The following is a 27,754-nucleotide window of genomic DNA, read 5'->3' on the forward strand; positions in this document are numbered from 1 at the left end:
TATCAGGGACCCTTACACAAAACCTTGGGGGACACCTAAATAAATTACTTTTTTGTTACGAGAAGTCGAAATACAATTTAAAACTCACACTGTGCACCTGGGACTAGTATCATTTATCATTTCAGTGGATCAAATTCAGAATGAATGGTTGCTAAATCACTGCAAGCCTCCAAGCCTGTGATAGCTGTCATATTCAACAGGACTGAGCAAGACTGCTAGTTGTGCAGCTAGCTAAGACATGCAAAAGGACAGTTGATCTCCTTTTTCAAAAAAAAAAAAAGAAAAAGAAAAAAAAAAGGCTATGCATCTCCTGTTTCACTCATCACTGTGATTTCTTCCTCTCACATTTAGGTAGTGACAGTGCGGTTTGCTTAATCTGCCCTTATCTCCTTTAAATGCAAAGAGTTGGGCTGAATTTGCATGTGAAACAGAACACAAGGTGTCACTTGTGACTTTATTTATAGAGGAGATTCAGAAGATCCATGAAGATACTGTTATGAGTCAGGTAGGCAGGCAGACACACACACACTCACACACACACACACACACACACACAGTGTTTACTTAAACCGCAGGAGTGTGTGACACCTCGGTCGTAACTGGTGTTAACCCCCAATGTGGCTGTTGTTTTGAGTGTTTCAAAATGTCTGCTGTTTGAGGCCTGAGAATGCGTTAACATCCAGATGAGAGGAAGGTGGTGCTGGGGGGGGGGGGGCTGGGAGCAGGGAGGGAGGGAGGGAGGGGGGGGGGGGGGGGGGGGGGCTCAGACAGACAGAAAAACATTCCCCAGTCGCTACGCTCATCTCCATAACTCAGTACGCAGCCACAAAGCACTGATCCTAACATGGGACATTCACGACCTGACTCCCACCACTGGAAGCGTCGTTACCTGCTGCTGAACAATAAGGGTAATTTAGGGCCCAATTCATGACTGCAGACAGAAGGACTCATCTTTTTGACCCCTCCCCAAAAAAAATCTGTTTTATATCCTACGAGGCACATTTCCAGGCAGGAGGAGCCATGTCTTGTATGACTGTGGACCTGTCGGTGAAATTTGAGTGATAGCCTATAATTTCAGAAAGACATACCGTGATCATATTGTGTATAATGGAAATCAAAAACAACTTTTACAAACAAATAACATCTAAGCATCTGGGAGATCCGATTTCATTAAGTCAGGAAAGCAACAAAAGAGGATAATTACAAGCAACAATGCAGGTCATTGTGTAAAATGTGCGATTGTTGTTCTATGTATATGTGTGGTTGTATTTATGCCTGTGAGGTAAACGTGTATGCCTGCAATTACTGTCAGTGTGTGATTTGCTTTTGGAGCACTTTATGATGATTAATTCTTAGAAGCTCTTAACCACAAGATGTGTGTCACATATCAAGTTAAAGGGCTTTTTTTAACATTCAGAGCTTTTCCATGGAGTGTTGTGATGCAGTGGTTACACCATAGATGTTCAATGCATTGTGCAACTCTCCAAGCGTGGGACGTAACTAACAGCGTCAGTGTTGCTTTGTGGTCTTATGTTTTGTCCGTGTACTAGATTGGGGGGACTAGGAAGCAGTGGAACAGGAGTTTAGCCAGCCTTTATGGTGCTTTCACATCTAACCTGTGGATTTGGTTATAATGAATTCTAGTGCCTTCTGTTTAGTTTGGTTTGTTTGGGCTGGTGGAAAAACCATCAAGAACTCCGGATATGGGCTAAACTACCAGATTGAGACCACCTGAAAACCAGGGTCTCCAAACGGATTCTGGTGCGGTTTGTTTCAGATCTGAAATCAAACAGACCAACCACAGGATTTTATTATAGTGGCTATGTGATTAGCATTATTTCAAAAGCTAAGCAACTAATAAACCCATCTGCTGATTGTAAACTGTTCAGGAAGTGATCTTATAATAAGCTGTATAAGCCATGTGTGCCAATCATTTGATAACCACAGTAACATGTACCTGCGTATCAGCATGTGATTACAGGGATATTCTCTGATGATACTAATAATCTCTTATTTCTTTGTGAACTCTTTGTGACACCAAAGAATGTAAATGAACACATAAGAGGCATTTAAGTGCAGCATGACATTCTGTCTGTCACCACAATTTGATTTCCCCACAAGGGTCCATGTGGCGCTGATGATGCAGCATGACAGTCGCCAAAACTGTCCACTCAATGAATTACCTGTCAGTCTGTATAACTTCATGTTTACAGCTCTTGGTGCGTTTATAAAAAGCCAGTGTGAACGCAAACCGCACCAGAAATAAAAAGCAACGTTGTATAACATTTTTCCCTGGTCCAAACCAAATGAAAGTGTCCTTAAACACATCGCCTTAACAACTTTGTGTAAAGCTGATTCTTTCATGAGGGCAAATAAAGAAAATATTCATTCATGCTCACTTTCATGTCTTTGAAGCAGAGGCTGAGCATTTCAAAATATCTCCTTAATATCCCTCTGCTGCAGTGCGGTTTGTATATTGGGACAACTACATACAATAGGAGACAATAAAACAGTTTGCATAATGCTGATTATGAAACAAAGGAGAAATGTTAACCTTTGGAGAGTGAAAACCTAACCGTGTTGGTGTTAGAAAAGGTGTTTTCTCCACAGGTGACACATCTCACACGTTGTCACAAGGAGATGGCAAAGCAGAGGAAAAGATTAAATACCTGGCCCTTATCTTGGGGACCTTTTCAGCGAGGCGAACTATCACTCAGTATCAAATGACATTACGTTAATGAGCCAAAGACGCCTCAAAGAGCGGTAGGTAGCGAATTAGCTTGCCTGGCTTGCTTATGCCTCCCATGGGGGTGATGAGTAAAGGGAGGTGTGATTGGTTTAGACCTTTAGCTGTGCCAAATTTGTGTGTGTGGGAAATCACACACACAGCCTAACGGCAGTGAAGGCTGCAAGGCCACTGCTAAAACATCTTGCTCCTCTTAGCACGGAGGTGATAATGAATCTAACACATTTGTTGCCTTAAAGCAATCACACTGGTCTGACAGGTATGAAACCAACAGGGAGGGAAAACAATTAATTTGTATCCACATAAAAACAGATATAATCCGTGAATTAAAAAACACTTCCTACTCACTTTCTTCCCCAAATGCTTAACAATAATATCTAATCACAATGATAACACTACTACAAGTACTAAAATACTACTTATACTACTACTAGTAATACAAATAAAACCCCATTTACCATCACTTGTGGACAAGGCTTCAATGTTTTCAGCTCTCTGAATGTATCACATCAACAATTCAGCTGTCAGAGAAATTCCACATTATGGAATTTAATCTAAACTGGCAGGTAGGGTAACACTATCTGTCAGTGAAATAGCACTCATGCTCACCATATATTTAAGTGTCTGACAATTTTACACATCTCTGACAACTAAGACGGGTCAAGTTACTTTCCTAGCACATACTTTACAAACACATGCCAACAGCCTGGAGCTCAGACACAAGCATTTCAGTTTTGTTTTCATAAGGGCAGAACAGAAGTTATCATCTGTTATCATCTGGTTAGCCAGCACTTGTGGGTAAATAGTGAGAGAGGCCTGCTTAATCATCCCTCATAAATGGGTTATTTTTCTTAGATGCATCACTGCCAAGGCAACAGAATGTACTGTAGACTGCACAGCATGGCTCTAGTAAGCAGTTTAGTTTTTGCAAAAACACTATTTTGTAACAGATTGTTTCTGTGTTCATTCAAGTCTTGATGACATGAGTCACATGCAAACCAGTTTTGAGGTAATGTCTTCACAGCGCTGCACAGGAGGTTTATGTCAGTGTTAATTCATACTGCTCATGCAACATGACCCAAGTTCGGCTGCTTTGTTACACGGTGTTAAAGGGTCGATTCACTTAAATTTTCTCACTCTTTACACACAGTATGTACTGTTTTCATCTGACTTTACTTTCATACTTTCTACCAAACAAACAGTCCCTATGAAAGCTCTTGACAACATGTTTTGTGTGTTATCTTCATTAATGGGGAGTTCGTTTTAGAGAGAAGGAGATGTCACTGTTAAATATTTTGTAGTTTTTCATTGCTTTAAGCACTACAGACAAACCTCTATTCATCTCTATTGTACTGATAGAAGCAGAAAATTCAAAGCCTGCGGTTATCTCAAAACCTATACTATCCTATCTATCCTATACTATTAAAGGTAAATATAATCTCTCAATGAATTTTGCTAGGCAGTTGTCTAGGTAATCAATTCAAAATATCAAATATTTGCTGGTTACAGATTTTTAAAAATGAGGATTTAATTGTTTTTCCCTTTTTTATATGATTGTAAGTTGAATATCTTATCTATCTTTTTAACTTTGTAAGAGGAAACAGATGAGCTTTTCCTGCATGGAAATTCAGTCAGGTGCTCTGCCTTTAAAAAAAGAACAGTCTATGTTCTCCAGAACAAAGTCAGGAAAAAGGCTGCACTCCGTAGATAAAAAACAGATTGGTTTTCACAATCAATGGCTCAGCCCATTGAAATTCAACTAAAAGAGCCCATTGACTGAGAATAAATGAATCTAAAAAACCAATATATGAGCTGATTTTTTTTTGCTGTTTTTTAATTATGGACTGTCGCCTTTTTTTCCTGACTTCATCTTTTTAACTGTTGATCAGACAAAAGAGGCATTATAAACACATAACTCATGGTTTTTGGGGCAGTTTTGGACACTGATAATACAAGAGGTATTTCTCATTATTTGTTGATACAATGCCAGCCACACCATAGAATTTCATTTTTGGACTTTTCACCATTTTCCATCTTAGGCTGCATCAAGTGTGAACTATGTGAACAATGTGAGTTTGTTGCTCATCTTTCATACGTTTCAAAGTCAATCTGGCTCCATTCTACTTAAGTGTTTGCATGTGTGTAACCATATGTGTTTGTGTGTGTGTGCGTGTATGTTCAGTTCCACACCATGTCAACTCTTAATAGACATGCTAATGTTCCAAGGGGCCACTTGGAGCTATCAATGAGTCCCCTAATGGGCAAGTTCATGTTTATTCTCCCCCCACTGGCCACTGCTTCCTCTGATGTGCAAAGAAAAAAAGACAGTCGCTTGTATCCCCAATTTTCTCATTCTCTGTCTCCATCAATCTCTCGCATCCCCACTCAATCAATTTCTCTCCAACTCCTCTTCTCCGGTGCCCCCGTCTCTCCCCCCTTTTCCTCTCTCTCTCTCTCTCTCTGCCTCTCTGAATCGTTTACCCCCTCTCCCTCCACCTCCTCCATCATTCTTTCACTGCTCCTCTCCTCTCCCGTCACACTCTAATCTCCTGGTCTGAAAGGTGTTTCCTGAGGAGGGCATGCGGGAAGACAGGTGGGAGTGATGGATCGTACCGTGGATGCTTTACTTTGTCCTCTCTCCGGGGCGGGAACAGGGTGGGGGAGCAGTAGGGGTCGGTTAGGTCTACAGTGGGAGTCCTGGGTGAGGTGGTGTTTGGGAGGGAGGCGAGGTACTAGCTCCTTTGAAAGGTGGTGTTGAGGGGAAGCAGGGGAGGTCTCTTTCACTGTTCCCCCTCTGGTTCTGTATGATGTGAGCTAATTATAGTGAAGAATGAGAGCTGTGCACGCATGTGCTTCCTGCTGCAAAGTCTGATCATGTCTTCTTATATATTCAATTAACTGTATTCAGGACCATGGATCATAGTATGGGATCATCTTCACATTAAATTGATTTTACTTAAAATACTTAAATAAAAACACACACAAACTGCCAATGATTTCTTTTAGAGCAAAAATGCAAGTTTGCACATCAGAACACATTTTTATATGTGCAGCAGTGATGTGATGAGTTCCATGTGCCTTACTGTCACCTATCTTACAGCATCAGTTTCAGACCACACCGGCCTGTGTTGAGGGAAATCAACGTATCCGCCAGTACATATTTTTCCTCTGCACACAATAAAATAAAAATAAGTTATTCTTCTGCCATAACTTTCATCTGTACCACTAAGATCACTAATATGATCAATATGATTTTCATAGTTCTGACCACTTTCAAGAATGTCATTAAAACTGTTACTCCGACAAGCCCTCATAATACTTCCATTTCCTTTGATGAAACGGCGAGAGCATTGATGCATTTTCTCAGCTCAAACAAGAATTTTCTACCCTGCCAAAGGCCCCTCACAGCCACATTTTCTTTCCACCCAGCTTATATTAATAAAAGGTCTCAACTTTTTACAGTTAACATCTCTTGGTAATGTAGCATCTCTAAGAAATTGTGCAAAACTTAGCACATAAGCCTAATGTTATTCACACTGTTACTCTGAGTTGATGATGCAGGTGAGCTCTAAACATTTATAGTGGTGGGTATACTGTCTATAGTAGTTGTCCTGTATTAGATCTCAAACTTAAACAAGGAATTAGGTTTATCAATCTCTATATCGATCTTGTAAATGCAAAAAAAAAAAAAAAAAAAAAAAAAAAAAAAATATCTGCAATGAAATCTCACAAGCACAGCTCATGCCACTATTCAGAGTTAATAAGGAAAAAATTCAACCTTAATTTGATAGAGTTCAAACAGCATAGATATTAAAAATAGATTAAAGTTCATCTCAAAGTCAATGCTCTGGCCAACATTCAGCAGTTTATAATCTGCATCATACTTGATATCCCACATTCATGTCACCCCTTCACCTGTTCAACCCAGTAATAGTGATTCCCCAACCCTATGAACCTTTTTGTGTCCAGTTCAAGCTTACAAAACTTTGCTCCGGAATGCACAGGATTTAACAGAAAGCTCTTCCACTACAAGTACACTTGTTTCATCACGTACACTGTGCCTTGGCTAGTCAAAACGAGAGTGGTCACCCTTGTATGTACTCTCGGTCATAACAGTACTTGCATTTTCTTTTATGACCTCTTGCAGTGTTGCAATGGAGTCTTTGGCCTGACAAAACTCATAGAAGCCACAGATGAACGCTTCTGCGGGCCAAAAATTTGAATCATCGTTACGCTCAGCTGTGACACGAAACTAGCCAAATATTTTTTATCTATTTTTCAAGCTTTTGGCATGTTGCATTTAACCCAACCCTTCAATGTGTCAACATCAGGTTCAAGGGAAAACAAAATAGCAAAAACACTCACCATTTTTGTCTTAATTACTTGTATAATGCTTGCTTTCCCACTCCCCACTCCTCCTATATTTTGAGATCATTTGCCTACAGAGAATATAATTCTGCTAACTTGACAATTACTGCATAACAGCAACCGCCTTCCACATAAGAGTCTGTGATTGAATGTTTTTGGCATTTTAGTATTGTCAGTGTCATTGCTTGCCACATTGTCAGAGGGACACTGGTCACAACTCTCAACATTTAAATCCTGTCAAGAGGGTTTCATCAGATTTCTCAGCTACAATGTCCTTAAATGACTGACTGAAAGCTCCCCGCCAAGTCAGCACGTTCAAACAACACCGGCAGAAGGTCATCAATGTAGTCAGAAGTCTAGAAATGTCTGCTTCACACTCATTCAAAACCTTGATGCAGATTAGGCCCCACTCCCTCCACACACACAGTGATTTAGGATACCTCCAGGTGCTGTGTTTGGTTACACAACACTAGCACATAAAGAGGAGACAGACAAGACAGATAAGCAGGGAGGAGAGGGTGTCCGACAGCTGCCTGCCTGGTTGGGTAACACTCCAGCGGGACCCCCTGAGAGGAGCCCAGCCTGGGGTAATGTCTGCGCTCCAGTCGGGAAGGAGGACTTCAAACACAAGCCCCGTGCAACCTCCACCCCTCTCCAGCTCCCTCTCCTGCTGTTCTCCTGAGCTCCACGGGGGATCTCTGAAGACCATCCCAGCAGTCACCACGCCATGAATCAGTTCGCTGCCACCACCTTCTCCAACTGTCACTCTTTTTTTTTTCTCCCCTCATTTGACCCATCTTCAACACATCCCTAAACAGATGAATGAAAGCAGGAATGTGTGCAACATCCTCACCACTGACCCTCATTATCACTGCCCCTACAGCCTTGTCCCTTCATCCTTTGTTTCCTCATTGCAAGCTCTGCTTGCAGCAAAAATCTGCTTACAAGGGACAAGGTCAGATGCCCAATTAATTTCAGCAGAACTGTCCAGTGTTTTGTTTGTGTAGGGAGTTTTGGATAACCTGATGGCATGAGATCTGTATGTGTTTGTGAAACTGGCGTAAGATAAAAGAGGCAGTCAAGAGAGCAAGCATGTGACCAAATGGTGTTGTGTTAAGGCGATGTAAGCTTAGTGAAAGGCCTTCTCACAAGGGGAGTCATAGTACTATGTCAATGAATAAGGTCTGTTCATAAACGGGCTGCGGAAGACTTAACCTTTAGCTAGATGACAAACTACAAAGCGACGAGAGAAAAACAACATTTCCTGGGAGACTGAGGAAAACTGGCAAACTTCACAAAAAAAAAAAAAAAAAAAACGGGACAAAAATCAATCCAAAAAAGCGGACCTCATTACCTGAAAACACGTCTACAACACATTTTAATCCTGATTCACTATGTTCAACATGTCATATCAAATCAGCTAAAATGTGCTCTTGCTGCAGGAAACCCAAGCAGCCACAGCTGACAATCTGGCAGACAGGGCCCCTGGGACCGGGGTGGCTCAGCTGAGGACATTACTGCACGCAAACTAACCCCCTTCACCCCCTCGCCCCCCCACCCACCCACCCACACACACATACACACATACACACACACACACAAATACACACACAGAGTCTGGTGGCAGACAACAGTCACCCTGTCATCTTCGATTGCGGCCCGCTCATGTTGGACCAGCGACACCTCAAATGCAGCTCAGTGGGTCTTGGCCCCCCTGGTGTCCTACTGCCGCCACAGAGGGACTGCCAAAGAGTTACTTCAGCTCTGGAGAACAAACACAGAAATCGGCCTCTCTAAAAAAGCATGTAGTCCTGTTGAAAAAGATGTCTAAATATATCCCTATGCCGTGGCCTTTAATTTGGCTTTGATATCAAGTGAGTGAGTGGCTTTAGCTGAACAAAATTGATATGACCTTGAGAGTGTTTGAGCAGACTCAAAGGCTGGAAGTTTGTTTTCACGGAGTAACTCGTGGTTGTAAGTTCAACTGCGCTTTAAACAAGAGGCCACCTAAAAATAATCCTGCAGCTGAGTATGGTAACTGAGAACAAGAGGCCAGGGTTAAACACTGTTTGTACAACACTTCTGTTCAGTCAAAAAGCTGTCAACAAGTGCAGTTTTTTTCTTCTTCTCATTTATGTAGCTCAAGATATTAATTAAACATCCTGTAACCTAAGGCTGAAACTATCAAAAAAAATAATCATTGAGAGCCAAAATGGAGGACATGTTGACAAACATCTTCGGCTCGAGGCGAGCCTCAGCTAGCGTAGCAGCCTATGGGCTCACATGTGTTTGGCAGATGGCACAGAGTGGATGGCACATAAGGTCAGAAAGAGCACTCAGCTGTATATCTCTCACACATACAGGCCCTCCGGGAATGTCTGCACAAGGCCAAGGATTATGGCACCTAAGCACAGCGGTGTGTGTTTATGTGTGTGTGTGTGTGTGTGTGCACTTGTTGATAAAGAGCAGACCGTTGTTAAAATTACACTGACAACACCGCTGCTTTCGATCATGAAGGTTTACTGTCCAACAGCAGGCTGTACAAACATTTTTACTAACTCTGCACCTTTTACAGGTAATTATCTTTCACAATTCACGTCTCTTTCAGTATGTTAAAGATACAATCCTCCCAAAAGCCCACATTTACTGTACATCTAAGCTCTTTGGGAGCATGACCTAGTGCACCAGAGGCAAAGAAAGTAGGAGGAGTACATAGTGGTGGGAGTCTTCAACCAAAAACAACAAAGTTTTGTCCCTTTAAGCATTATTTATAGTAAGCATTGCTACCACTATTACTACTGCTGCTTATCTACATTTGGCTGATTAACTGATGAGATTACATTTTTCATCTGTAAAAGGTTTTGTGACCATGTACTCCTCAAGGAATCGTTTAACAGCCATTTGATGGAGGCTAATTAAGTGTGGTAATCAGTAGCTGATGTCTCTCTTTCTGATTTAACATGCTTTGATGCTAACTCTTTTATAGCTCTCATCCTTTAAATATTAAGTCTGAAATGCCACAAAAATACACAATGAAATTAACTGAATAATCAGAAACGCATCTTAACACTCTAATCAATGGAGGCGTGAGCGACAATTGCTTTTTTTTATTTTGTGAAACAAAGTCACAAAGCTGTAAATCAAACTGATAAAAGAACGTTTCCAATCGGAATTAATTAACCCACTTCTTGCTTACGTTCCATCCGGTGCTGTCTTGCCCGAAGAAGGTGCGGTAATTTCCTCAGCCGCTCATCCATAACTGGAGTCCACATCCTACACATTTTTCCTTCATACATCACGGGCAGTGAGGTGTGGAGAGGACTTCCTTTGCCTGTTGATCTTTATCAATCGCTCTTGTCTATCTGACATAAACCTCCATGAGCGCGCAGATAACATAGCAGGAAATTCCCAGAGAGATGTATAATGAAATGGACTGGAGCCACCACGCGTTACTGTATCAGTTGTGTGTGTGTGTGTGTGTGTGTGTGTGTGTGTGTGTGTGTGTGTGTGTGTGTGTGTGTGTGTGTGTGTGTGTGTGTGTGTGTGTGTATGTGTGGCAGAGACGGTCTCCAGGAAAAGGTTTATCTCTTCTTTGCTAGGAGATCCCCTGTTCCGTCAGATTTACAATGTCTAATTACATAGATAAAAGTGAGTGTGTGTGCATCAAGGCCAACATGTGGCACTGGAAACACGTGGAACTCTACTGAGCTATTAATTGGCAACTTAAAGACATGACGATCCAAATATGTACAACAGGATGCCTGAGGTTCAGCAGGGCAGGAACCTATTCTACTCACTTACAGGTAGGGCCTTATTAGTATGTCAACAACCGCCCCATCCTCACAGCAGCATGCATCACCATCATGGTAAACTCAACCTAGTGTATGACGCCTTCAGGCTTACTTTGTTCAAGTGTCGGAGTTTGGGGGGCTGCTGATGGTGACCCCTTATTGTTACATGCTCCCTTTGTGGTCACACTCCTCACTGTACTGAGAAGAGGGAAAAGAAAGGCCTTCTCTAACAGTCGGTCATGCCCCAATGCTCCTGGCAACAACAGGTCCTGAGGACGCAGACCTGCCTGGCCTATATTGGCTTGGCTCTCAGTTAGCGGTGGCGGCACTAGCCCCCTGTCAGCTGTCCCATTCAGGGCCGCGCCGGCCCTTTATTAAAAGCTTTGAAGACTGCTGAACAAAGGGGCGTCCTATGTTTAGATGATAGAATGTAAGCAACTGGTTTTCTGCTTGGGCAACACAAGACAAAGAGCCTCCTTCTGAATACGGAGAGTAAGCGAGAGAGTGAGTGAGAAAACTAGAGAGGGAGGGAGCGAGAGGAAAAAAAGGGTACGCCACAAGTTGTGAAGATACTCCATTAGATTACAGGATGGCGATTACTTTGATGGATTGAAAATCGTGGAAGACTGGCAGGTGTGTGGGAGGCATGTCAGAAAGAAATGCAGTGAGCGATTATTATCACAGGTGGTTTTGATGCCCTAGTGATTAATAATAAAGCCACAGAGCCAAGGCTTCTTTCTTAATTAAAGGATCAGACCCCTGCCAAAGTCTGCTCACAGTATGGTCCATATACTGTACTAACACTACATATACTATAGGCTTCACTTCACTGAAGCAGGGTAAGCAGAACCTAAAGGTTAGAGGCTGACCAATATTATTTCCATTTGCAGGTTATCACAGATATAATGGCATGTGTGTGTATGTCGGTAGATATGATATATAAGGAAATCGTAAAGCAGTTAAATGTAGCAATAAATGGTTTATTGGAAGCATTTTTATGTACAGTACCAGTCAAAAGTTTGGACACACTTTCTCATTCAGGTGAATGGGAAAGTGTGTCTAAACATTTGACTGATACTGTATATCTAACTTTTCTGAATGTATCTTTAATTTAGGATTGTGTATTTATTTCTTCACAATTTAAAATTCAACTCAAATGTATTATTATCTTAGTGACATCTTTAATAATAAAGTTCATTGTTGAAGTATACAATTTTTATGTTATTTTTTTAGGTAGAAAAAAAATAATAATGAAAAAATACAGCTTTAGGATGCATTAACCCAAAACTGTATGAAGCGTTTTTAACCAGCTTCATTCAACAGCCTTTAAATATATTGCTGATCTATCATGTGACTTACAAATAAGTGCTGCTTATCAGCTGATGCCAAGACTACTCGGTTTAACTTCTTGATGTAAACTTTGATATTCAGTATTTGATTCTCATGTACTACTCCTATAGCACTAAGCATTCAACAGGTGTGACACCCACCTTCCTGTCACTTGCATACACACTTGCACACACACACACACACACACACACAGTCACAAATACCTGGTCATGGCTGGCTTGGAGGGTGCTCCCGGTGCCGTGGAAAGTCATTTGCACAGGGGAGAGGGTCAGATAGGTCACAAAATCCTTACCACTCTGTGCATCACTGTACTGCACCTGGAAGAGAGGGCAAAGTTAGCCAAATGCAAATACAGGAAAGGATCAATCAAAGCAAAAAAGACCAGAGAACCTGAATCATCTCCAGTTTTCAGCGGGATACAGTCTTGTGTTTTTGGAAGTGGTTGCCTTGAGAGTAAATCTTGCATGTCTAATTGCCACCACAGAGCATTTGTGGACAATTACTCCACAACATACAGAGATGGCAATGGAGGGGGAATGAATTTAAGGGTGTGTATGTGTGATTGGGGGGGGGGGGGGGGTGGGGTGGGGTGGTGGGTAGCGATGACATCACTAGCGACCCCTCATCATTGAGAGGTTAACACTGCAGGCATTCCTAAATGCTGTGCAATCAGGACTGTTATGACATGATGCTCCTTTGGGACAGTCTGCTCCTGAGATCCAAGGGCTTTGGTAATACTGCCTGCTTGTTTGCCCTAATTCTCACTGCCTCTCACTCTGTACACGCGTGTGTATTTGCATGTGTATGTCTTTGTATGTGTTTGCCTGGCCTACTTATGCCCAGGACAGCTGCAGGCATCTTAATAAATGGCACAAATAACTAGAGGAGAAGTATCCGACGGATGCAGAGAGACAAAGGGACAGACAAAAGAGAACATTATTGAATCAAAGTGGTTTAATACTTCAATGAGCAAATGCAAAAAGTAAGCTAGCAGGTATGGAAGACTGTAGCTTTTAACATGACAGAAGTACAAATGGACTGCACTTCAAACTCCTTAGATAAATCAGGCATAATAAAAAGGCTATTTCTAGCTTTCACAGTAATGGTGAGTGGAATTTCTTAAAACACCATACATCTAGGTCAATATATAATTTCCATAACAGCTAATATTATACAACACTGTGGTGAAAGCATGCTGATGTCAGTATCTGCTGGATTTATATACAATGTGTGTGTTGCTTTGTCTCTGTATATTTTTGTTGGCTGAGAGGTTTTAAAGTTATTGCCTTCTTTTAATCAGCAGAAAATGTCGGAGTGTGTGTTTCAAAGTTTCAGCTTATCTAGCCTACAATTTGTTGGCCATACGTGCTGAACTTGTGTGTCTGTGTACGCACATGTATATGATCTGTGACTGAAAGCTTCCAGAGCGAGGCGTGTGTGTCTCTCTCTGAATGAGTTATGATCGTATGTGGAAAAGTGTGTGTGTGTGTGTGCGCGCTCCAGCCTAGCCAGACACATGGAAGTCTGCCTGTAAAGACGCAGACCCATCATAACATACACAAACACGCGAAGATATGAACATGTGCGCACACAGACGGATGAATAAACACGCAATATTACGTACGGTACATGAGAAGATGCACACTGGCGCGCATACACACACACCTGCTGATGAGGAGATGGGCCCACGGTGATAAATTGTGGAATGCTATCTGTTATGTGTATGAATGATGAATGTAGTAAAGTGAGCCGTGGAAAAAGCCCTCTCTGACAAGTTAATCTCTAATAAATTCTCCAGGCTTCATAAGGAGAGAGAAAAGAGAGAAACAAAAAAAGAGGAGGGGGCTTTGGTTTAACTAAATACATTTTGCCTCTCCTGGCGTCTCAGGATTAAGAAAATGATTGCTGGTAACAAGAACCCTGTTTCAGAAACTTGGAAATGTGTGAAAATATGCCTTAAAGTTACTATAAGGGTCTTTCATTTTGTGTTGATTTTAGCGGCCCCTGTGGACAGAAGTGGTAGTGTTTTCCCAGAATGAAAACTGCATTTCCCATGAGCACCACTGCTTCGTGTCATAAAGATCTTGGCTAGCATGTGCATTTGTTTTGGAAGTAAGTGAAAGAAAGAAGCTACTTATTTTTAATACTATTTTTCTTTGTTAAACACAGCTGTTTGCAGGATGCATAGCGATGAGTTTATGTGTCTATTTATGGCTATGTAAGATTAATAATTGCAATATGATGATGGTGAAGCAAAATAAACTTTGTTTTAGTACACTTAGGTTACATGTAAGGCTGTATTCACCACCAAATCTGGCAATGCGCCACCTTCCCGCAGGGTTGTGCAGAGGTTTGGGTCTGTTTATTTGTGCTTTGGAACATAACTGCTGTGAAACAATCAGAAAATGTTCTATTTCTCAGATTCACTCCTTTATTCTTGCTTCACTGCTGCTCCCTCTCTTCATTCACTCTCTAGCTTGCTTAACCACCGCTGCTGTCTCTGCCTCTGTCTCTCTCTGGCTCTCAGCTCCCTCGCATGCTCTCTGTTTCTCTCGTCTTTTTTTAAAATGAATCGGGAAGCCAACAACAAGTCCAATTGTACCTTTTTTTTAACGTTATCAAGCGTGTCGTAAATCCATTCCTCTGATTTTAGAATCCGAACCAGCGGCAGGCATTTAGAATACAGAAATAGCCGATCTTTTCGCTGATGGTCTCATTTGCTTATGTAGGTCATAGAGGCATCAGAGGCATCATGAGACTGTTCCATAACCACTTAAAAGTTCCTTGTAGTAACTTTAAATCTTCTGAATTCAACCTGCGTGTGAAGAGGAACAGAACTGTGTGTCTGTACTCCAGGGAGTGTGTAGACGCAGATATGAATCTTTGTGTCTTTGTGTGTGTGTAATTGTCCAGTATGCTGCTTCATTTAGGCAGTATAAAGGCCTGTGGTTGGGAGCCTGTGATGTATGGTGTAATCATGCTGTCTGATCAGCAGGCACTCCACTTGCTTCATCTATTGCAAGCTGTCGGGACTCCAGCCGAGGGTGAGGCCCTGCAACGGTGCTGGAGGAAACAGACGTGCAGTCTCCCTCTACCACTTTAAAGAGATTTATGCTCGACTATATCAAATTTCTAATAATTCCCTACTTTACCTATTGTCTGCATGTATGCACACATGCATGTTCAGTTGATGGAAACTACCAATTACAAAGCATCTCTGATCATAAGTCCCTAACACAGGGTAAAGCTTGTGTAACAAAATACCTTTGAAATTTACCAGAAACTATTTGACTCATTCTAATCTTTCTGTTCGATTATGATCACATTGTTTTTTGAATATCCATTAACTCTTACAAATTCTCTTGATTCTTTGTTATTGCCCCCCCCCCCCCCCCCCCCCACTCTTCCTACTCATAATGCATCCCTAGCTATCAGAGAAGGTGGAAACTCTTTGAATTTCCTTTGCTTTTAATTTGCCTATATCCTTATTTGCTAAACGTCTTCTCTTAGGAGTTTTTCCTTGTTAGAGATTTTGATCTGCATCTGGAAACATTGCTGTTGAGGGCCTATAATGCCAGTTGACACACTGTATGTGATGTTCGACTATATAAATAAACATCACTTACTCCAACCACCAGCCAAATTCTGGCTGAAACAGCAAATTTGGCAGGTCACCAATCATCACCTGGAGGTCTTTTTTTCTTGGTGGCTTGTTGATAAAACAGCGCAAGTGCCTGATTACTTTGAGGATTTACCAGCGACTCTGACTTGCAGGCAGGAAAGAAAGTTGCCCGGTCTGTCAGCATCAAAGAACATCTCGTTTGAGATGATTTGGCGGAAACTGAAATAACGAGCATCTTAAAAACAAACAGTCTATTCTCCTGTCCAGCACGTCTGTTTTGAGTGCATGTTTGTATGCATCTGTGAGTGCATGCATTCTAAACAGGCCTAACTAATCATCCCAGGTCCCAACTCAGAAAACAGCCTCTAATCCACTTCCTTTGGAGACAAAGAAGCAGGGGAGTTACGCAAGGCCTGCGATTGATCGGCGGCACTAATGTGGAACGACCTCTGACATCTGGCTTCTAAAGCTGGATGGCTCCTCTTCAAATGCTCCTCTTCATCCGAACAAACACGAACATGCACAAACTAAAAAAGCAATCACAGTCATAGCACCCATGTAGACAAGCTCAAATTTATGTTAAGTGCAAAAATATGCATGCGCAGACCCACAAACTCAAAATTCAGGTTTCAATTTATACAGACATGAAAACGCAGGCGAAAATACACGTGCAAGGACAGAGATGCAAATGTCCATATCGTCAAGTTTGGGTTACACAATACTGTCAAGGTAACTGCAAAAACAAATACGTATTAGGTGTGTTGTTATGTCATTCCACTTAAAACCACAGAACACAAGCACTGCAGGACAAAGAGCTTGATTCCAGAATAAGCAAGAGTGCAAACTGTGGAGAGTCAAAAAGCACGGAAATAACTTCGACTTTACTATAATAAACAAGACCTCTCAGCTGAGGAACGCTGTCATTGTCGGTGAGAAGCAATTAGAGGTCCATGCCGAGCCACTTCAGTGGAGACCTCTGGGGTCAAGAGTGTTTTAAGCGCACTGTTGATATACCTTTCACTCCTCTGAATGGCAGGAGGATGGGGGCAAACAAAAGCCGCTACTCTACAAACTTTTAAGTGCACTTTGCTCGACTCACGGAGAGAAGTCACAAGACGATGAAACAAAGTGAGTCCCAAGTTCTATTGAAGTCAGATCATTATTGAGAGCTTCACAAATAGATTTCTCAGAGAAATACATGTTGGGAAATAACCTGAGTGACCGGAAAAACAGACACGCCTGTATAGTGTAATACAATCACATTAAAATATAACTTTTGTGACAAAAATATTTAAATGCTGACATTGTTACAAAGCTGATGATTCAGCTATATGACTTGACTATGACTATGACTCTGTGTAGAGTACTGCAATGTGCCGCATCAGTGGAAAAGGAACTCTCTTTTTTAAAGGAATGGTTCAATATTTTAAACCGTTCCACCTCCTTCTTGCTGAGATTTAGATGAGAAGATTGATACCACTCTCATATCTATACAAATGAAACTTGGAGTCAGCAGGCCATTAGCTTAGCTTAGCATAAAGACTGGAAGTGGGGGGGGGGACTGCTAGTGTGGCTCTGTCCAAAAGGTAAAATATTCTGCCTCCCAGCACCGCTAAAGCTCACTCATGAACGCATATCTTGTTTGTTTAATCTGTACAAAAACGAAAAGTGTAAAATCAACAATTAGTGGTTTTACGGGAAGTTATGTGCGGGACGATTTCTTTGTAGTGTGCGCTGACTTCCCAGAGTCTACCAGCACCTTAACACCAAAGCAAATCAAAAAAAAGTACACTGCTCGCCCATGACTTTGCAGTAGTAGAAAAACAAAATCTGGTTTTAGTGCAATGTTTGCTTTCTTAAGGAGAAACATTCAAGATTAAACATTACTATCAAACCTTGTCTTGTTTTCTGGACATCTTTGTTTTAGCTTCAGCACCATGTCCAGAGAGATTTGGGCACAGAAAACCCCACAAAAGGGCTTTTTCATTATGTTATTATCCATCATTAAATTATCATCAAAACACTCGGGACTCTGTTTGCAGTTTGTGAAAGAGCTCATTCAGTAGAGAAAGAGTTTAAACTGGTGGAAGAATGCAGACCAGAGTGTTTCTTACAACAGCGGCTAGTGTGCAGATAATGAAGAGAACTGTTTGGATTCCAAACAAAGTGCCAGGTTAACACACCCTCCATCTCCCCATGCTGGGATTGTGCTGGCACACAACTGCTATCTCTGCCTAGCATTGAGAATTACATGAAATATGATCAATAATATCAAAATACAAAGAACAAAAGCAAGCAAAAAAAAAAAAAAAAAAAGAAAGATTATGCTGCATATTCAAATTTGCAATATGTTGTTCTGGCACTTGAGGGTGTTTGATTTAAAGGTTTGCAAATGGGCTTGATTGTGGTGTAAAAACATCATCACTCAGTTTTGCCAAACAGACACAGTTGCAGGCATACGCACCGACACGCACACAGAGGGCCACCATGTAAGCAGAGAGACTGTGCGCCGAGCCAGCACAGCATTAACAGTCTGATTTATACCACCGACAAAACTTGTTTTCGAAGATCGCTATTCACACAAATATGCCGCAGAGCGCAGCTGGAAGCCATCATGCTGCCGCAAAAATCAAACGTGGTGGGATTAGCCTCCCCAAAATGTATTTTCTATTGCAAATCCCAGAGTAAACAGAGAGTAGAGAAATGAGACGATGACAAGAAGGTTGGAAACAAACTGTTAGAGTCTTTGAACGCTTGGACCAGATCAGGCGTTTGATGTTGATACAGAGAGATGAGAGTCAGCAATGAAGATGAGGAAAGGAGGAGGAAAAAGAAGAAGAAGGTGGAAAAAAAAAAAAGGAGAGAGAGAAGAAAAAAAAAAAGAGAGGGTAGAAACTGCCAGGCAGGGTACAAGGTGTAGTCGGCACTATTTGAAGTGGTTTTTTCTACACAGCCAAAGAAGGAAGCAGAGGGAGAGAAGAACAAACAACGTGAAAGTGTGAGAAATCCTGGGAACCGAACTGAATGGATATCAACACCAGCCACCCGCCAAGGATAGTGTTTTTATTAACATGGGATTTCCAACATTGAAGTTCTGATTCCAGCACAGCAAAGACCACAGGCCCTCCCCTCTTCTCTAAATCCATCTGCCAAGTTAAGCCAGTCATGGCTAGATAACATAACTCAGCTGATAGCTATCTCTGCTGTGTAATTGCGTACGGCTTTAGCAGGTGGACAGAACTGATAGATATAGTAGATACCATACAGCCCTTTCAGACATGTCCTGGGAATTTTATAGCACAGTATGCTGATCTCTGATTGCCATATGTGAGAGGAAATTAACATTTGCTAAAATGTTGCAATATCCTGTGTCACAATGCGTTAAGATCTGACCCGTATGAATGTGTAAATACTTTTTAACTTTTTATATCACACATGGGAGCGATCCCGTGGTGGCAAGTGCAGGCATCGCACTTTATATGCACCGCAACAGTACTAACTAATCTATCAGATTCTGCTTTATGCAGAGTTTTATTCCCACAATCAAAACTCTACAGGCGTAACTCCAAAACAAAAAGTGATTCTGTCATATTTTCCATTATTAAACTCACAACACAACCTCATGAGGGGTGTAATTTCAAATTCATGCTGAAAAGGTGCTACATTCACGATACCTGCCAGTTACTTAGGAATATGGCTTACTGTATTATGCACGGCAAAAAATAATGAGAGCTTGCTTAATGCATTGCGTCATATTGTTTTTTTTTTATGCATCTCAGTAAGGTTAACCTGCTCTATATACAGTATTAAATAAAAGATCAATCCAACTTATGAGCGGAACTTTTTTGAAAACATTTGGTCTCCCGAGCAGACATGATTTAAAATGAGGGTTTTCTGTTGTTAAACTAGCTACTGCACGTTGCTTTGAACGAGAGCATGATTTATAGCTCAAATGATATACAGATGTAAACAAATTAGGTCCACTCATCTCAAACTCATCATGAATCTGATCTGATTCTATCAGATTTATGTTTGGGCATGAGTGGACCTAATTTGTGATGTGCACATAGCAGGCTGAAAATCATTTCTGGATGGGAAGTAAAAAAAAACAAAAAAACATCATCATCATTGTCATCTTTAAAAAAAAAAACAAAAAAACATCATCATCATCGTCATCTTTAAAAAAAAAACTAAAAAAAACAGGATGTGTAATCAATCCAAATTGCACACATGCCTGAACACTGGCCACTGATGTAAGTGGAGACGGGTTACACCTCTTTGCCGTCAGTGTCTGACAGATCATTCATTCGGAGTATTGGTCTGCAAATAAAACACAGCGTGTGATGACGCATACTAAAGCTGCTTTCACATGAAACTGGCTTTTCACACACACACACTTCCTCTCTCTCTGTTAATTTCTGCTCACTTTCCTCCTCCTCTTGAACTCTTCTTTGACTCAACCACTAATCACTCTGCTAGCCCGCATTAAGACATATACAGAAACGGAGAGAGCTGCTCTGTTAAAATAATTTCCAATATCCAAGAAGAGTATTGAAATGCAAATGACATCCAACAGGTGTGCAGGAATGAGAGAATAAATCAGCACAGAGGCGACCGGTTTGTCCAGGTGTGTTTCATGGCTTCATTTGAGTCTGATAGGGAAAAAAAAAATCATCAAATTTCCATCAATCATTGATCTTCCATTTAAAAATGTCTTGCTTGCTTCAAAAGGAGGTAACAGTTAATAATCTGAAGCGGTGGTAGTCTATTAAGTAATGTGATGGCAGAGTAAATGGGCAGCTGGTGACTGCAATGTCGGGATCAAACCCTTCAACATCTCCAAACTACACAAACAGCAAGAGATATTAGACATTTGTGAAGTAGTAATGGAAGCAATAAGGATGGAGGAAATGATTATGATGAAGGTGCAGAAAGACTGAAACATAACAATAATAAACCAGAGAAAGCAAAGAAAGAGAGAGAAGGCACAAAAAGAAAGAGGGGGAATCTGTTACGTGGCTCTTACTCAGTACTTCATCCTTGGTCCATGTGTTGTCTATTACCTCCTGCCTCTTTGTTTCTGCCCTACTTCCAGCGCTCATACCCGCCGTGCCAACAACACGCCAGCCAAATTAATAGGAAATACACACACACATACAAACACACTGGAATAAGTGCCAGCATCCTTGCTCCAAGTTGGCGTGAGTACAACACACTGTTGCTTATCCAGTCAGAGCTTCCACCAGAGGCTATTTTCCAATCAAATCAAAAGAAGGGGCTTAGCAGGTAGGCCCGGGCTTTTGTCTGTGGAGCTGGATGGATGAAACAGACACTATGAGAATGTCCTCAGTGCTTGCTTTAGTTGCTTTAATCCAGTTTTGGGTGGTCATTGTAATCCGCTCACTTGGATAACATAATTACAATACAAAAACAAAGTAACTAATCAGACCAGAAGATTATTATCAAATTACTACAAAAAAAAAAAAAAAAAACCCATCTCACAGTGGATTTTACTTGTTTGTAGTTCGGTGTGGTCGACACAAAAGCCAGCCTGACACACAAAGCGGCACATGACGTGTCCAATGGAAAAGCAGACAAGTGCGCTTTTTGGCGAAAACATTTCAAATCTGTGTCGGTTTAGCCCGCAAAAACACATGAGAATACATAAGCCTTAAAAAGTCTGCCTAACATGGCTGTGTAGGCAACCAGAGGTTCTCATTACAAACCCACATGATACGAAACATCCCCTCAATGGAACACATATTGTCTGCATACTCGATTACAGCCTGAATTCTTTGCTTAAGCAACACACACATGGAAATATACAAATACACTAACGCTTGTGTGTCTATTTACTGACATAAATGCGAGTACGGATGCATAGAAGAAAAATAAAGTCATATTTATGTAAAGTAGTTGTACAGTATGAGAACGACAAGGGTTTAAACTTCACACACGGGCTTATCCCGACTCTTCCATTCCACTAAACAGAACCTGCTGTGTCTGTATGTGTGTGTGTGTGTGTGTGTGTGTGCATATGTACAAGTGTGTTTGGGCTTGGCCAGGCAGCAGAGCTCTCTCAGGTTACACACACACAGGAAGGCTCAGAGCAATAACAAAGGCCTTTCAAAGGAACCCTCAGCAGGTTAAGATAAAATGTTTTCGCTCAAACTGATAAAAAGCATCTGCAGCTTAAATGAACAGGCGCTGGTATTAGTGGCGTGGTATGCACCGCAGATTGGCCGGCTGATTAAAACGGACACCAGGTTGTCTCTCTTTCTCGCACACAAAGAAAAAGACGCACGCAGAGAGCTAAGAGTGTGTGTTCCGTGTGTGTGTTCTGTGTGTGTGTGTCCAGTCCGGTAATGACAGAAGCACCTGTGAGGTTTAGTTCCAGCTCTTAATCCATAGCTTGCCAATAATGTCCACAGTTCTACACTGTAGACTCTTCACTTGAGGCCACTTGTCCTGGAGGAGGCTCTCATCTCACTTTCATCTCTTCCTGGAAAGGCTTTTTCTACACAATGTTACATGTGCACAATAACCCCCCCCATCTCGCATCACCTGTAACTGCTGTGTGTATGTTTGTGTATACGGCACACATGCTACATAATGTGTTTTGATACAGAAAGCTTGCATCTCTTCTGTGGAGAGGTTTCAAGTGATGTGTTAATGTGCAATTTTGTTTCTTTATAACCACACAAGTTGACCAAGACCACATGTGTATTTACAGCAGTGACCCAGAGGGAACAGAATCAGGGCATGAGTGTGTGTGGCAGGGGTTGTATTTATGCATGGTCACGCTCACATCTGTGCTGTCACTTTAGCGTGAGTACACACTGTATGACTGTACCACTGGGCGTCTAAAACTTTTTTTACCAACTTTAAATGATGACTTTTAAGACCTAATTGATGACAGTTAAAATGAAACACGAGCCTACATTCCACCACTGAAATAAATGTGAAATTGGAAACAATTTATGTATCAAAAGAGACGCTTCCATGATGGAAGTTCATGACTGAACTACTCTAAAGGAAAATTCCAGTTTTTTACAACTTGAGTCTTATTTTTTTAATGTTAGCCATGTTATGATATCATTATAACCAGCAAAGTAACAGCAGATTACTCTGATGTGTACATCTTGAAACATGGTGGTCAGACAGGCCATAAAGAAGAGGTAAAACCAAGAGTGAGTGCATCAAAAATGTTGGTAATACTTGTATGTGTGCACAACTATAGATATTTTAAAATTGTATTAGTTTATTTACCAGGGACTGTACAGGTAAACATTGTTACATACAGATAAGCAATGCAGTAGATGTAATATATTACAGGGCATCTAGCTGAAGCTAATTTGCAGCCCCAGTCCCTGGTTAGGCTTTTAAAAAGAGATTCAATAGTATAGTAAGGAGTATATGTCAAAGTTGGACCAGTATGACAGTCTGCACAGAGTGATGGATGTTTACTATTGACAGTTTGGGTAATAATTTCACACTTTGCCTTTGCTTTGACCTTTAAATAAGTTTGGCTAAACTGTGAGATCATCTGACTGTTTCTATTTTTTGAGCTTTCTGACTTCCCAGATCTCAGCAATTAACTTGGTGAGCATGATTTTATTAAAACCAATAGGAAAGGATTGTAAAAACAATAAGTGTTGTTATTACTGCCCAGATCTATGAAAGAGCTCACTCACTAGAGAACCCAGGCTGCATGAAATTGGAACTTTCCCTCAAGATGCACGTTTTAACATTTTTCTGGATTTATAGATGTAGCATAGTAACATAGCAGCAGCACGTCCGCTCCTTTGTGTCTCACCTGGAAGCCCTGGATGCGAGCCAGGTAGTCCAGCTGCTGTGCGGGTTGCACCGAGACGCCGCAGGCCAGGGCCGAGTTCTTCCCTTTCATGGGCAGGGAGGCGTCGCCTGTGGGTGACTGGCCGTTTAGCAGCAGCTCCCTGGCCATGGTGGCTGTTGGGCTGGGTGAGGAGGCTGAGCCGCTGTAATATGGAGGGTGTCCTGGGGGCAGCGGGGCAGAGCAGGGCCCCATGTCTTTGGATGTCATGTAGTTGACGGAGCCACTGCTGCCGCCGGGGCCCGGAGCGCTGCCCCCCTGCTTCCTGCTGGCCTCCATCTCCTGGTAGACGTCGGGGCTGAGGTGGAGCAGACCCTTCTGGGCTGGAGGAGTCAAGGAGAAGGGGAGGGAAGAATGATTGTATGGATGGATGGGTGGAGGAGAAGAAGGTGAGGGTAGGAAATTGGGGAAAAGAGAAGAGAGAAAAAAAAAGGTTATCATGACTCTCATTTGCTGCTGAATTTATTTGCATACACATTCCTCTCTCCCTCTCACTACCACACAATGCCAGGGTGAGTTTGTGTATGCGTGTGTTCCTAACTGCCCGTTTGTGTGTGTACGAGCGTGTGTGTTGGCTCCCAAACTGGCATTCCATCATCGAACGTAGATGACAGTTTCATGTGGTTTGGCAGTTCCGAACACTATCAAAGCATCTGCTGGGAAACACACACACAGCCTCTGTCTTTCTCACTCTGTAACACAAACATCGAGACACAAACGGAGCATCTACCAATATCAACAGAGCAGTTATGATTTCATCTTTGATGAGAAACAGCACTGTCAGCCAACCAGCATCCAGCTTCACCTACACTGTCTCTTCGAACACAGACAATCGGATCTCGGAAGCTGTTTCAGTTTCAGAACAAGGTTCTTGTGAGAATATTTCAGTGGCTTAAGGAAACGTCCTGAGCGATTTGGATCGGAGAGGCTGAGGCACCTTTGTTGTCTGACCGGCTTTTATTTAACAGGACACAGCTCGATCCAGACATGCTGTGGTTCTAGCCAGCTGAGCGCAACAGCTCTCCAAGACTATGTTCCAATTCAGACCATTCGTTTATGTTGGCTTCCTGCACTCTGACATCACTGTCCCGAAATGGTCGTGACAGGTGGAAGGAGGAAACACCAGCGGGTTTAGGTTCAGTTCTTTCATCACTTTGTGGCTACGATGGAAGTTAGAGGAAAAGAATATGAGGCGTGAAAGACAAGAGAAGAGGAGATGTGAAGGGAGAGAAAGGATAAAAGAGAAGGATGAGTTGGGAGCCAGTTCAGATGGAAGAGGAGGTGGGGATGAGTGGATGTGAAAACCATGCAGAGCCTCCGAAGCCCAGCCAAGGTCACCAGAGACAGGAAGACCAGCTGTGTGTGTGTGTGTGTGTGTGTGTGTGTGTGTGTGTGTGTGTGTTCTTGTTTGTGTGCGTACGGACCAACAGCTGGGAGAAAGCACTGGACTGAGCGCATGACTGACAGGCCACTTCCTGTTTGAGTTAACATTACCATCACACATACACACACACACACACACGCACGCACACACACACACACACACACACATGCATACACAAAGACGGAGAGTTTTACGCACTTGTAGCTTACTCTAGACTAAGGGTTCTGGGAACCTGCAGACAACATTTCCCATTATGAACAATGAAGTTTGCTTTCCAGAGGAACAGAGAAGCTGAAGGAAACCGCAATAAAATTCAGGACTTATTACTCAAACTACAACAAACTGCCCCATGCCAGCAATGACACAACTGCTAGGATTTTTTTTTCCCCCCTCCCAATCTTGATGACAACTTTAATCTGAATTTACACAAGTAAAACTCACAGGCCTGTGCATTCTGAATGTAGCATCATAAAAAAAGAAAGGTGTTAGCCAACATGACATCAGCTGTGGACAAAGAGTTTTGAGGGGGGAGGGGGTGAATGTAATCCATGTGAGTGTGTATGTTTGTCTGCTGAAGTGTGTGTGTGTGTGTGTGTGTGTGCGTGCGTGCATGTGAGGATGTTTGCGTGTGATCGAGTGCTTGAAGCTGGTGTCAGATGGCAACCGAGAGCGTGAGAGCAAGAAAGAGCAAGAGTGAGACAAAGGAGGAGAGACGGCGAGAGTGAATAAATAAGAGTGACGGAGTGTATTTGTGCGTGAGGACGTCGGACGGAGATTGTGAAATTGTGTACATGAAGTGGGAGCAAGTTGGAGAAAGAGGAGAGCAGCGGGGTGGGGGTGGGGGGTGGGGATGAGGGGGGGGGAGCTGAGAAGTAGGGAATGAAAGAGTAAGGGAGAGAGTGTGTTTGCGGTGCTGGTTCCAGGCAGTTTCGGAGGGGTCCCACCCAGACTCGGCGTCCGGTGGGCCAGGGGAGCGCTGGAGGGAAGCCAGAGCCAAGCATGAGACTGATCGAAAACAGATAGGGCCGGAGCCCGCCGCTATAAATCACCACAGTGGAGCAAGACCTTCACATAGTTCACACATGCACACAATGCACAGACACACACACACACGCGCGCACAGACACACACACACACACACACACAGCAGGAAATGAAATGTGGCAACTCGAGTGAAAAGCCCTGCTGCAATACCCATGGGAATAGAAGGGAGAAAAATCACTCTCTTCTTACTTCTTTTTCTTCTTCTTCTTCTTTTCTTTTACGCTCCCTTCCTGTCTCTAAGCCACCCTGTTTGTTGTAGCAATGCATCCCACAGCTCACACAGGGCAAAAGACAGAACCACACACACACACAGACACACACACACACACACACACACACACACAATGAGTGCTTGTGGTTGCCTGAGGTGTGAGTGTGGAAGAGCAAGAACGGAAGGACAGAGCAATAAATGAGCAGCCTGTGACATATTTACCTAATTTTCTCCCACTTTGCCTTACATAATTCAGCAATGCTCTTTATGTGGAGTATGTAAAGTATGACGACCGACCACATTGAGAGAATTAACTCCCTTTTTGGACGTCAACAAACCACACCCTTTAAAGTTGTAATCCTTAAGAGTTTTCTATCAAAACCATTTGTTGTACTATTCATGGGCTGGAGTTTTCCAGAAAAAGTCATTCAGTATTTCTGTAAGTGAATCTCAGTGCCTGACTTGACTATGCAAGATTCAAATTACATACTAAATGCAAGGAACTCACAGGAAATGATGTACAGCTGTAACGAGTAGATTAATCGATTAGTCAATCGACAGACAATTAATTGGCAATTATTGTTGTTAATTGTTTAAGCAACTTTTTGAGCAAAACTGATAAACATTCAATGACTCCAGCTTCCCAAATGTGGATATTATCTGGTTTTCATACTCCTTTATGATAACAAACCGGTTATCTTTGGGTTTTTGACTATGGTCGGCATTTTCAGGAGTAACTATATGTTCTGGGAACTTGGGCTGGACATTCTTCACAATTTACTGGCATCTTACCAACCACATGAATAATCGGTAATGAAAATAATCATTAGCTGCAGCCCTGAAATGATGAATGCAGGTACTGGACATGATGTGGAAGATAAAAGAAGGTGCATACTCAATTTGATCATGACTTCAGTATTACTGTGCTAGTAATGCTGCTGACTGTCTTCTTTGTGTCATATTCACATTATCGAGGCAAAACAGCTTTTGCAACAGTATTGTGCTGATTTATGCATTGTGCTGCAAGGACTCATGCTGCGCCAAATTTGTAACTTTGACCCATGCTGCACTGACCTTTGTGAGCATGTTTCTGACAAAGTATCTGTTCTAAGGTATGTTTGCTGCCCCCAGTGGTTAATACAATTGCTTTTTCAAACACACCTTTGGGACCTGGATTATTAAAATACACATGCCATCACTACCATTAATCACAGGTGTCGTCTAATCGACCAGGAGTGAAAGCTTGAGGATTGTAATCCTTGTAAAATTTTATTTAATAGTGAGAAGGAAGCTGTGAAAACAGCTCCTGTGATTTAAACACTTGTAAAGGCTGTCAAAAGCTGACTGGAAGAAGAAATTAGCTTTGAACTCTAATCATACACAAAG

General features: G+C 42.1%; 1 protein-coding gene across 2 annotated transcripts in view; it reads right to left on the minus strand.

The window, feature by feature from the left end:
- The window catches only part of stau2 (staufen double-stranded RNA binding protein 2), an 89,640-nt gene that overhangs the window by 15,031 nt on the left and 46,855 nt on the right, over positions 1-27,754 (minus strand). For both annotated transcript variants that reach the window (XM_042399684.1, XM_042399683.1), the window contains exons 13-14: positions 23,694-24,052; positions 12,459-12,572 (exon numbers count right to left, since the gene is read on the minus strand). In XM_042399684.1, the coding sequence (XP_042255618.1) occupies positions 12,459-12,572; positions 23,694-24,052 (473 nt within the window). The remainder of the gene's footprint in view (positions 1-12,458; positions 12,573-23,693; positions 24,053-27,754) is intronic.

Source organism: Thunnus maccoyii, chromosome 21, assembly GCF_910596095.1.
Source record: "Thunnus maccoyii chromosome 21, fThuMac1.1, whole genome shotgun sequence".
NCBI classification, from domain to species: Eukaryota; Metazoa; Chordata; class Actinopteri; order Scombriformes; family Scombridae; genus Thunnus; species Thunnus maccoyii.